We start from the raw sequence: 13,577 nt of genomic DNA, 5'->3' as shown, positions 1-13,577 counted from the left end.
TTAGTGTGAGCCAATAAGAAAGATGTCGCTTTAGGAATCAGGAAGCCTCATCTCTCTTCCCAGCTCAGTCACTGAAATGCTGTGTAACCGCACAACTCAACTTCAGCAGCCTGTGTCCCCTGCTCCCCTCCCACGCTGTTTCTACCTCGTCCATCTAGACCTGGCCTCTGCAAGCAGACTGTAACGGTGCATCAGGTACTCTACACTTTACTGAGGCTACGGCTAAAAGACAATGTGAAATTGCTCTAATTGTCTCCTACAAAACCAACAATGTATTCAGTAAAGTAAGGAGACTGCAAGGTGTGCAAAACATGACTGAACTGGTCATGAGATGGAAGGATTGCTCTCTGCAGATCTTCCTTCCAGACAAGCCTGAATCATTCCTAAACAGACCAAAACCATTTCATGCCATTACAGACTTCCACTTTTCCCTGTGACCAAGACACTGGACTGAAACTAATGGGCTGAGAGGCGAAAATAAAAATGCTCTCTTTTCTACTACATACTGATCAACATTCACCCCGATCACCTGGAAACGCCTGGGTCGGCAATCAAGCTCTCAGTGGGCTCAGAGCAATGAACAGTTGGATTGACATCGCTTTCTAAACCATGCAGAGGTAAGATTCCCCCCACCCCCCAAGCTGACAGGTAAATTTAAGTGTCTGCTTTACAATGTAAAATGCCTGCCTCTCAGTTCAAGGTCATTTTTCTTCCATCCACAGTTAGAGGTATATGGCACATTAAGTCATATCATTCCCCTGTCATGCTGGAGGAGGGGGGAGCTTTTAAGCCTGTGCAGAGCACTCAGGGTTATAGAAATAAATATGGCTTTATATAGCAGCTTTCACACTCAAGATATCTCAAAGTGGTTTACAAAGTAATGAGTCAGATAATAGGACTGCAGCAGCTGTGTAGGTAAACGCACTAGAAATTAATGCTGAGAAAACAGAAGTCTTAATTTTTTTTATTCTCTTTATTTGCCTTTCTGCAAAACATGACTGCAGCTTCAGCCTGACTAATGAGCATCAGCGACTTCTGCAATTTAGAATGCACAGGTTATTTGACATTCCAGTTTATTTTAATTTTCAGATTAACTCCATGATTAAAGCTCTCCATTAACTCTAATACTGTTCAAGCAAAAGCGGAAAAAACGCTAGACACCTTACTGCACGTACCTCCCCTGCCTTGGCTGCATTATAAGGAAGGCCTCCTTGCTTGATCTCTAGCACCTCAATTTGCTATTAGTTCAGAATCACACAACTATTCCATTTTTGTTTCCCTTTCTCTCCCCCATCATTAGCTGTTACAAGCACACCCTAAAAGACTGATTAATGTAGTGGTGCAAGGACTCCATGGTTTACTGTGCTGACACCAGAGAAAGTACGTATTATAAGTAAAAATGTATTTGTCTTTTAAAAAAGCCATACCTTGGGGGAAAAAATAATTATAAGAAATAATCAATCAACCCAAGATCCAACAATTAAGATGCATTTTGCATATATTGTCCTTTCCCAGGTTCCATGGGCAAATGGGCTCTCTCATTCTTCTTCCCATCTGAGTCACCCAGCTAGCTGTCATGGATGAAGTTGGTTTGGAAAAACCTTGTCCCTACAAAAAACGTGCTGGTTTTTGCAGACCGATTTTTTTTTTGGCTGACTTTGTAAGCAGTTAACAAAAGAGTCACACAGAACAACTAGGATGAAAGAGAGTGTGGGACGTGACTTGGGCCAGCTCCCTGCTCAAAGCAGGTTCAATGCTGAATTTAGACCAGGTTATTTATGGCTTTCTCCAGTCAGGTCTTGAAACCCTTCAATGATAGAGAACCCTTCAACGCCTCTCTGAGGAACCTGTTCCAATGCTTAATTAAGGGCATTAGCCTGCATTTTTGTGGGCAAAAGAATACCAGACAGGACAGCCAGACTATCCCAGACAGACACTTTAAGTAAGATTGGAGAGATGTCTGTCTAGTGTTGAGTTTTGAAAGCATCTGAGTCACGTAGGCCTCCAAGAAAGCTATCCACATTCCTGTTACTCCTAAAGGCACAACCTTCGTAACACTCACCCGGAGCTATAACTACTTCCTTTACTTATGCACACACTATTTCTGGAAACCTGGCAAGGGATTTAAATCAACATTACTCCATTTTTCTGCCTCAGCTGTTCTGAAACTTTCTGCTGTTCTCTTAACTTGTCAAGTAGCTTCGTCAGCAGAACTTCGCTGCGGTACTTTTGATGGACACTAGAGACAACCGTAACTTTGTGCAACACGGTTTTTGTAATCGATTTTGACGTGAAATTTCACCTCTAAATTCTGACAGAAGCCAAGCTCCTCTTCCTTGCGCTTCATGATAATACTGCCTAGGCAATCAGGACACCTTTCTGATTCGCACCCCTCTTCAAAGTATCATCTCATTTTTTACACTTATGCTAAAAGTGGGGGGGGGAAGCTTCTGAGCTTTCATTGTTGTTGTTTAACTGAAACTGAGTAAGCGGCATGGCAGAAATCGGACATAATGTAACAGTGATGGATGAATGGATGGATGGAGTGAGTTTTTCATTGCAGTGACTAAGTCTCAAGACTGAGGCAGTTACAGTTATGTGGGATAAGCACCTTCCCACCAACTCCTGCTTTTATTTCTTGCAGACTTTCTTGGCATAGTCTCATTTTATAAACAGTCCTTGAGCAACATCTGTATAAATGAGCTACGCTCTGTAATAACAGGCATTCTATTTTATAGTAATAATTAGAATTGCTTGTAGAATAGAAATACTAAATGAGACATGCAAAAACATATACACAAACCAATGGGTGGGGAAAGAAGAGTATTAACCATTCTTAGCTGGGGCAAACAGTACAGGGAAAGCTGTGAAAAGAAAATATATGACTGACATCAATCACTTTCCAACATTAAATATTTTATCATCAGAAATGTTAGCCAAGTATAAAGGACACGAAAATCCAATCAGTGGCTGAAGGGTTAAGATCCTGCACTGCCAGAGAGCGCACATTGCTATAACTAAAGTAAATGTTGTAGCTGAGCTGTAAAACTTGCTAAGGTCTCGAGTTATGTATTGGTTTCTGTATGTACCTATCCATACAGAGCATCATAAAACACAGTTGAACTTCTCCATAAAAATAGAGAGTAAGTATAATATGCATAGCAAGAACACAAAGCATTTCATAGTATTACACATATTCAAAACACTGTCTACAACATGAGCTCCTCAGTGCATTCACCCAGCTTCCCATTGGTGCAAGCCACTACCACCTTTAACGAAAATTATGTTTTTATTTCATTTTTCTATCACTGTGGTGCTAGCAACAGTTGTGATACACAATACTTTGGCAAAATTTTGCTGTTTTTAGAAATGTATCATTAACACTCCATCTGTACTGGTTATCACAGCAGCAGTGAAAATACCAGTAATTATTCTCGTGAAGGCAGTGGAAGTAGCAGACATTTCATGAACGAGTTCACTATAGCCCCGGCATCTGAACACAATTAACTTGCCTAAGGCCAGGCAGCAAGTTGGTAGCAATGCTGGAATGTGAAAATGACACTTTCTTACTTCAAGCTCTGTCTTTTGCTGAAGCTCCAGATCACTCCATCTCCTTAGTAGCCGCTGTAATTACCATGTGCTCCTGCTGTTTAGTTTTTCATAGGCTACTTTATTATGCAAGTATATCTAGGCTGTTCTACTGTAAGATGTTATAACCACACGCATAAGTCTCATTTTCTGTGCGTTTATAACTTGGCCACAAACTCACATCAAGCTGGAAAGGGAATCTACCACCTGGGATTCTTGTCATTTGAAGACACTTCTAGTTATTATAATAGATCTATATTCTTGGGTGTCAGCCTCAGGCAAGATGGAGCTGGAAGCTGACTACTGGAGTTACTTTATAGTCCCCCGAGAGCCACAGGTGAAAGGACCTAAAGGTGGAGAGGGAGAACTTTGTCTCCTACTGCCAGATTTTCCCCTCCAGGCACTGAGGAATACCCACCATTCAAGAATGCAAGAGAAGGATAAAGAGGAGGAACAGTCGTGGATGTTCATTCACTATTTCCAGGATAACCAAAGTACCTTAGAGGTAAGTCAGATTTTTCTCATGCAGAAGAAAGAGTTTGAAACAATTCAGAACGCAGGCTGCCTTCCTAACTCAGCTTGCATGTGACCTCTAGCTGTTAAGACAGAGGTGGAAGACAAAGGGAAAAACTGGGCATAGTCTAGTCACACAAACATTGTGCTTCCCCTTACAACAAGCAAAGAAATGATAGTGGAGCCAAGTAGTGATGGCCAAGAACAACCACCTTATGACTTCATGAAGAGCTTCAGTTTCTGAACTCTGCATAAATACAGAGATGAATGAAATTCTCGTATCGCTACAATCACTCCTCCTGCCTCGCTGTCCCAGCAGTTGCTTCCCACTGCTCCCTCAGCTTAAACTTCAAAGCTACATAACCTATAAGAAGACGACATTCACACTATGAAGCGTTCATATTGGGGGTGGGAAGACGTTAATGGCATTTAACTATCACAGCTGAAATTTCTTCTCCAGTTTACATTGGTTATATATCCTCCTTCAAGTTCCCAACTCAAATCTCCCTAACACAACATCTCTCTTAACTGGGCAATTGATAGAATAGTCTAGTCACACAAACATTGTGCTTCCCCTTACTACAGCTGCAAGAACTCTGCTGTTCCACAGATGCCATTTCACCTCCACCAGGAATCTAGCCCGTGTAATCTGTAAATTCAATTTTTGCCTGGATGTCCCTATGGACGAAGCAAGGGACCGGAAAGCACGGCTCAGAGCTGCAATGTCGAGGCATTCTCAGAAGCGAGAGTGCAGCTATTTGACAAACACGGTAGCAATTACCAGAACGCAAAGCCAAAACTATTCTTCACATTCCTGAGCAGAGAGATAACACCAGAGTAAGAGCTGGTCCTGTAACGGTCTCAAATTCCTCTCACATGATTTGGTGGAATAACTAAACCCCACACAGCAGAGCTGTGAGTCTCAGCAGCACTACTATGCATAGTCACTGTGTAGGGTCTCAGTAGTATTTCTCCCCGAAAAATATTTGTTTCCTCACAGTCTCCAAAGTAAGAATGTTTCAGGACAGAACTGTATTAACAAGTGAAAAAAATTAGCAGCAGAATTCAGAAAGGTCATAGACACTTGAGAAAAACAAGGTTGAACTGTGAGTCTTTATCGATATTTGAATATTCCTGCAAAAATAACTACTACGAATATACAATATTTAAATGCCTACATGAATGCAAGTGATCACACTCACTGATGAGGACAGTAAACCTTCAGATAACGCAGACACGCATCTTACACCTCAAGGCAATGCTGACCCTAAGACAGCTCATGCATACGTCCATGGATAACAAACGCACCTAGTGTTTGACAAACACTGCCATGCCTAGGCACCTACCGATGTACAAACATAAGTTATGACCTTAAGTCACCTGTATGTCGAGAGAGAACTAAAAAGGATATAGCACTTGAAGTAAATCACATTTAGCCAACAAATGAATAGTAACATAACAAAACAAGCAGCCCACAAGAGAAACTTGGACATGCAATGATGTGCAGTGATATAACTTACCTCCCTCTACAAAGGTTTGCTGACTCCTACACAACAGAGCACTTTGTTTTATTAAATCCAAATTCTAGCAATATAATGCAATACAAAGCGTAACTGTGCCCTTTACATGTCTGCCAAAGTCCTGTTGCAGCAGCGTGCACTAAGACAAAGACTCAAGAGATTTTGTCTAGTTGCTGCCGTTTAATGCATTGTGTGACAATCTCTCACCATGGGTACCTGTGGGTAAAACATACTATCTGGGGAAAATCTGCTGCTTTAACTGCTCAGCTAATTCAACACCTGTCAAAAATAGGTGCGGGTTATTTTGGGTTTTGGGTTTTTTGTTTTTTGTTTTTTTTTTTTTTTTTTTTTTTTTAAACCTTATGCCCCTGAGTTATGTACAAGGAAACAGAGGTCATTCCACGAAGGACAACATCCTTCAAAGGCCAAGCTGTTCAAGGCTAACTACCTGCACAAAAGCAACAAGGAAGGAACAACCCTTAAGAATTGTGCTAATGATTTATTTTATGCAACTTCTGTGCAGCAAGGTGAGGTTCTCACAAGACAAGACTGTGAATCACTAACTATTAGGACTGCTTTAGCAATGATGTCCAGCAGCTCTTCGTGGCTATGACACAATGAAGACACAACTGATCCTCGCAACAGGCAGCAAGAACTGAGAACAGCTACTGACAAGGAACATCAAGATAATGAAGCAGTGTTTATTTAACAGGTTTCAAAGTCAGCTGTCCCTGAAAAGCCAGGCAGACCTTTCTACTTGTTTCTTCTCCTGCCTTGTTGGCCTACATAAAACTTCTCAAGCAAGAACCAGAGAACATTTCTAATCAGGTACAATCTTAAGGCAAGTTTCCTCGTAGGTACTCTGGAGTACGTACTGGGACTAGGACTGAGACAGAAGTCAAAGAAAAACACCTCCTCATCTCTGCAAATGAGTCACCACCACCCATTACTGCTTACCTCATCTAGAGTTTACAGAAAATTTGTGCTGCCTGTAAACTCTGTAAAAACACCCCGTAAAAAGAACAACACTCCTACTGGAATGATTTTCTGTTTTAAGGAAATTTTATCAAGTTAACTATTGGTGACAGAATTTTGCACTCCATTTAAAATCCATGCTAAGCAAATAACCATTAAACCCTCTCCATACCTGACTCATGCAAGAAATGCACATACCATTAAAACAGAGAAGGTGTCCCAGTGCGTTAATATAGGCTAGAACTCTTACAGGCTTAGGCCAGTCTACTTGATAGTGATTGTTGTTCTGTAATACCTTTAGGATTAGTTCAAATTGCTTGAGTTGTCAAGTTAAGCACAACAAGAAGCTATTTCAGACTCATTATTTTCACTGGAAGAAGATAAGGTAGAAACAAGACAAAAGACATAATAGTACTGCTGGACCTCCAATTCACGTTCCAGCTGCTTCTCCCCATACGATTTTTCAAACCCTTCAGTTTCAGCCCTAAACTTACAATTTATGTTCTACATAATCAAATTTAACAGATCCATAAAGATTACAAATGAGAGTTTCTACCTGTAGAGCACAGCTCAGCAGGCCAGGAAGCAACCCACTGCCATGTTTCAACCCAGCTTTGAACAAACAGACGGCTCAAAATAAGAATTGCAGAATATTATGACAATAAAAGCAGAGCATTCCAAAACAGTTAGCAGTCAGCTATGGAAAGGGTGTGTACGCAAGAAAGGAAAAACCCACAGGTGCCCGCTCCGAATTCCTCGCAGATGTTGAGAATGAGAATTTAAGATACCAGGCTAGAGAAAGTCTGGCAAGGGCAGGCTCCATATGGGAATTTTCCTATTCGAGGCAATAAATTTTCTCTGACTCGAAGCACTGGAACACAGATGAGAAATCTTTCACTGGTTCGTAAATTATGAAAAACATAGGGGACCAAAATGAACACTCTGCTTAGTAAAGCAACAGAAGAAATAAGACATACTTAATAATTCTGATAGGAATTCTCAGCAACATGCATGAAATACTTAAAAAGATGTTAATACAAGAACACATTACTTGCTGTCACAGAGGAGATCTTCCTAGTCCCTCAATTTCCACTAGCAGGCACAGGAGGGGTGTGGATGGTACCATTAATCAATCAGTTCTACTCACTTATTCACAATGCGACAATCAAAATTAATGATTGAAGGGAGCTGGAAAGGGCATGTGAGTGCTTGAGTCAACTTGTAAAGATTTAAAGAAAGCAAATTAAAACGGTGGTGAAACGAAAACAGCAGCTAATCTTAATTACAAACCTAAAGTCAGAGTAAAGCTTCAGTGAAGTTTCTCTCTCCCCCCCACTACATGTTGCCTTTACCTGAAGACAAATTGCCAGCATTTTTGTAATCTACTAAGTTAAAGTCATTACCCTGACAGTGCCAGGAAGTCTAATTTCCTGGAGCAGTAACACAAAGATTTATAAGGGAATTTAAATACTCACCTTCTGGAATAGAAAAATCTATCATCAGCATCAGGCTACGTGGAAAGCGACTGAGGATTTCAGATAACGGAGAAAGAAGAAATTCACCTGCTGACAAGTTCACCCAAAAATCTCATTCCCTACATACACAGGCCGCTGACCAGGGTAAGTGTACACACAAAGCTGACCTTTCAAATAAATTCAGCTTTTCTGTGAGGTCCCTGCTGCAACAAAATAGACTTGTTCAACCATAAGCAGCTTTAGCAGTAGTTCCATATTTCTGCTTAACTGTCTCCTAAACCTATGTTGCCATTAAAATGGAAGTAAGCTCAAACAATCAGAATGGAAAAGATAAATTAGTAACCACTTTAATAACCAATTTAAAGGAGAGATTGAGTTAGCTCATCCACCAGGCTGAAATGTATCTGCACGTGTCTCCTTATGGCTGAAAACTTTCAATTCCCTAATGAGATAGACTGATATCACACCTGAACTTCAACACCCAAAGCACCTTAGGAGCATCTGGTTTTATGCCATTAGATGTACGTGCCCATAAACAAGAAGCCACAAGATTTGCTTAAACCAAATAGCACTGGATTTACTTAGGAATAACCAGCTGATTCCATATAAAAAGCTGTTTTGCTCTTCTGGACTTTCTCCTCCCATGTTCCAGCACTGATGAACAGAGGCAGACAATCCAACACCTTCACATCAAGAGGATTAAATGTTACAACCTTTATAACATCTTCAGAGGGCTGACACATATCAATGCCCATTCTTTTCAGAAAACCTTATCGCACAGTCTGCCATCTGAGACACTGCTTTCCACTGCAGAGATATGATTAATCCTGATCTTCCCCCCAGTGCACGAGCCTCCTGTTACTACTCCTGCTCAGAAATCAGGACTCCGCGAACAAAGCAAAGGAATTGTACTATGCTATGTATTTAACGCGTACACAGGAGAAATCAGCATTCACACTGTGGTAGTGCAGAGGAGACAGCCAATACCACTACCAGTGACCTACTTTATATTGGGGAAGGGATTTCAGCAAGAATTCTCCCCTCCCCACCACAGCAGAAATGTCTGAAAGTACTAAATTTAGCAAGGTTGCGAGGGCAGCATTCATAATTTCTTGTCAGTGCTGTTCCCTTCTCATATGGCTCTATGCAACCTCTTCTTATCACTTCCCCCCCAAATTCATCCTCTCTCTCCCTGACTGTCAGAAAAAAAAAAAAAAAGCTCCTTTCAACAAAGGGGAAACAAGAAGCTTCTCTTCCACAGCCTTTCATCGTGAGGACAGCAGTACTCTGGACACTGCCAGAGCACATATATTTATTTTTTAATATCAGATGAGACAGCTTCTGAAAGCACTGCAAGTTCTCCCGTCTGACATTATCCAGTTTACCACAGATAACAACCCTGAACTGGAAGCTTTCCCCTGCCAGAATGCCTAGCACATAAAATTATTAAAGGCTTAGAAATGGTTTCAGGGCTGCTCAAATGCTGCGCTGCAGCAAAATCTGACTTCCATTAAAAAACTAAGAGCAATCAGAAGAAAAGGAGAGTCTAGTTCATCATTTTGAAAAAAAGAATCGCCTTCATTCATTTATTCCTCTCCAGAAAAAACAAATTCCAGGAAAAAAAAAAAAAAACAAAAAACCCCAAACCCAAGCATTTAGACTAAGGTAATAACTCACAAGACCCTTGGGACTGCTCAGGATATGAACGTGTTCCTAAGCTGTCTTAGAGAAAACCTCTGCCTCCCACACAGACACTAACCTGCCCCCACCCCCCAACTAGGAACTACAAAAGTTTTGGTTTTATGATGTTCAGCTACAGGACAGGCAGAGATTCCTGCAATTAAAGTAATCTGGAGACCAAACAAAGTTTCCAGAGATGATAGAAAATAGGTCTGAACTAGTTCACTGCTTCTAGTTTGTGGTTTTTCAAGTACGCTGTCAATTAAGCTCAGTGATCATACCTAAGAATAACTTATAGGGAAATCGTCACATCAAGTCTTGAAACCTCATCTTTAGATCCACCAGATAAGCACCATGGATGTTCACTATAAGATTACAGGGAACTTTACAAGACTGCATCTCAATATTTGTTAACTACCACAAAGTTCATTTGCTGCATTGCATGAACAAATCTTATTACTGCAGTTTCATTTGCCCACAAAGATTCCAGCTGAAAACTCACTTTAATACGGCTTTAATAATACATGAAAGAGATTAATCTATAATTGTTGATTTTTGAAATAGCACTTCATTGTGTCACTCAAGATGAGTGCTTTTGATCATTAAAACTTGCATGATTTTTCAGTCTTAGTAACGAGGTTCTGCTTCAGCTGAGAGCTGATCTCATCAGAGCCAATTATACTCCACGGCATAGATCTGACCGGAGCTTTTAAGGTTTTTAAAACTGCAATTTTATTTTTCTTATCTTACCGAACAATTCAAAGTCTTAGCAAACTTGTTAGAACCTTTAATATCCAGGAACTCTCATGTAAACCAGATGCTTAGCAGGAAACTACTAGTACAAAAGTAAACAAAAATGCATCACAATTTATTTTTTACTTTTAGTACAAAAGTGAACAGTTTCTCATGCCTTTTTCCATGTCAAAGGGCTTCTTTCAAAATGCTGTGGGATTAATCTCCTGACCTAATCTAGCATGAGATATGTAGTCAGACTAAAATCTATTCTGCTTAGATTAAATGGGGGCACCTTGAAATTATAAAATGAAACCTCTTCAAGAACGTGTGATTTCTAACATTTGAACAGGATAACAAGCTGTCTAAGCTCAGAGAGACAGATATGTCTCCCATAAGATAGACCATAAGACTTCTACCATTAACAAAGCCATATGAAAGATTTTTACCTTATTTTAAAGAAAGTCATGCAAGATCAATTTCTTTGCAGAAATCCTCAATTTCCATCCTTTCCCTTCAGCGGCACCTACATTCCAATCACATTTAGAGAGGAATGAAAGTACTGAAGCCCTTGCTATATTTTGTATTCCTTTCTTTTTCTGTGTCCTTAAGACGTCTCCTTGCTCTGCAACGTAATCAACACCCGGCCCTGAAGCGATGACATTAAAGTGAAGGCTGGTTAGGAGAAGTTTCCTGCAGCTCTCTGGATAGGATGGCATTGCACCTTCTAAGAGGTGCATTAGTATCTTGTGCAATTATGCACTAAATGAAAATTAGTGTTTAGACATTAGCCTAGAAACTGTACCCATTGTAAAGGGTGTCTGTAATAAATTAGATCCATCTATGTATTAGGATCAGTTTGCATATCATCAAATCAGAGCTTCACTGCCTGAGAATTTCAGTATTATACCGTTAGTGACTATCAGTACATCTCCAAGGATGTTAGATATGGCCTCTGTTGCTGCCCTCAGTAAGGAAACTGAGGCACAAATTAGTTCATTTCATCAAGGTAACTAAAGTAGCATAATTCAGATATCCCAAGTCAAAGGATCTCTCCATTGAGTCACACTGTCTCTTTATACTCTCTGAAATTGCACAAGTGATGCCGGAAGAGTTTAAGATTTTCCTTCTGAAGAATACTCAGGTAGTTTTGGATATTCAGAGATCACTAAGGTGCGGGTGCTGCAGGAGCACTTTTCCAGCAAGGCTAGGTTGACAGGGTGGCACCGCAGCAGTTGCCATGACAATGGCCGAATCTTTGCAGTGACATTGCACACACTTCAAATGAAAACCTGTGCAAGTCTCAAAACATCGTCCAATGCTGTAAGAAGAGAAGATCCCAATCGGATCCCAAATCATGATGAAGAGATGATCCCAATGAGATCCCAAATCATTTCCTAATCTCCTGTTAAGAAGAGTACCACACATGCAGGAAGGGAATGTAGACTGTGAAAGATTTCACCTCTGACAGAGCCGAAATACAAAAGCGCAATGCAGAAGACTTTTTCTGTGAACCTCCCGATTTTGAAAACTACAGGTACTACTCACTACGGACAGGGAGGAATACTGTACTCAGGAGAAGACTGACTATCAGTAAAGACAAAAAAATTGAACTCATTCCTTGCTGTCACTCTCCAATTCGTCGGAAGACTGAAGAACTACAGAGATGCCAGGGAAGGGAAAAGGTTAGCGTCAAGTACACTCACCTAATGCATCTCTTAACTCCTTACATTCACCTCTAGTGCAGGTGATTCGCAAATAGAGTTGTAAAGGAAGAGAGCATGCACTCACCCCTCTACGGAGTTACAATCAACTAACACCAAATCAGATGGGCTTCTACAATTCAGCAGCTTTATATAAAAGCTGGTTATATCCAGTATTGAATACTAGATAACAACGAGCACCGACACATCTATTGTTTCAATTAACCGAATACAAAAGAAGGAGATTGGCCTGATATGCTCGTATCTCAAGTCCCTTTAAAAGCCTTCAGCTCCCAGGCTACTTGTTATTTCCAAAAGCACAAACATTAGCATTACCTTTCGCTGCTTCGGACCGCTTAGGCAAATCAAGTGTATCAAAATTCCTGTCCGAATCTCCATTCTTCTTTCCTGTGAAAAAAAATAAGACAACAGATGGAAAAGGCTGTCAGCATACTGACAGGTAAGTTAGCATCATACGCATCTACAAGATGAGAGAAGATACAGACTCTGAATATAAATTGTAGACCATAACCCATATTTGTACATATCTGACTTGCAACCCAGCTGCATAGCTGTGGTTTTAGCATGAGCAACTTAGGGACAAAAATCCATGCTACTTTCAGGTTGATCCGCAAACATGCTTAGTATTAGCATTTCAGTGGGTCTTAAGAGTGTTTAAAATCTTGGAAAATTGTGCTGTTTCCCTTCTTGGCAAAGCTATGCTCCTCCCCTCAGAAGCCCAGTATTTACTTCTTATTTTCATAGAGGAATTTTGACCTGAAGCTTAGCTGAAGCAGAAACTGAGCAGCAGAGCAAAAACCATCAGGCTTGCTTTGTAGCCTCTATTCTCATTGCAACTATCAGGCAGGAAGGCCCAGATTTAATATATTGTACAAACAGCAGCCAACAACTTAACCTTGAATTGCCCTTCAATCAATAAAGTACCACTTTGACTATTTATTAGAAACTAATGGAAATAATTCCATACTTTTGCTAATAGACAATTTCAAACCATTACCTCAGCTTTAATTTGTACAACCCTTCATGGAAAACAGAACAAAACCTGGACTTCAGTTTTAGTTAGGTTGGGAATTCCAGGTTATGTAAACAGCTGGGGAGGGAAGGGATAATTTTCATCCCCTCTTCTCCCTCCAAGGAGACGCACTGCCTTGGGTGAGCCCACGGACACTGCCGGCTCGGCAGGCACCTTGCCATCAGGGAAGTACTGACAGTGGAGACAGGGATTTGGAAGGAAGCGCGGGAATCTGCATAGCTTCTGAGGACAGCAGCGTACAATTTTGCTTTCTCAAATTATTTTGAGGAGAGGAAATCAAGTTATTTAGTCCCTCTCCCTCAAGAGCAGGGGAGGCAGGTGCGGTGGGATGAATTGA

General features: G+C 40.7%; 1 protein-coding gene across 2 annotated transcripts in view; it reads right to left on the bottom strand.

Moving 5' to 3' along the window:
• Positions 1–13,577, bottom strand: part of ARVCF (armadillo repeat gene deleted in velocardiofacial syndrome) — a 165,616-nt gene that overhangs the window by 30,461 nt on the left and 121,578 nt on the right. For both annotated transcript variants that reach the window (XM_009888118.1, XM_009888117.1), the window contains one exon: positions 12,523–12,594. In XM_009888118.1, coding sequence (XP_009886420.1) covers positions 12,523–12,594 — 72 coding nt within the window. The remainder of the gene's footprint in view (positions 1–12,522; positions 12,595–13,577) is intronic.

The sequence above is a fragment of the Charadrius vociferus genome, unplaced genomic scaffold (assembly GCF_000708025.1).
Source record: "Charadrius vociferus isolate BGI_N301 unplaced genomic scaffold, ASM70802v2 scaffold326, whole genome shotgun sequence".
Lineage (NCBI taxonomy): Eukaryota > Metazoa > Chordata > Aves > Charadriiformes > Charadriidae > Charadrius > Charadrius vociferus.
Note: the sequence above shows the minus strand (reverse complement) of the source record. Positions and strands in the feature narration are given on the sequence as shown.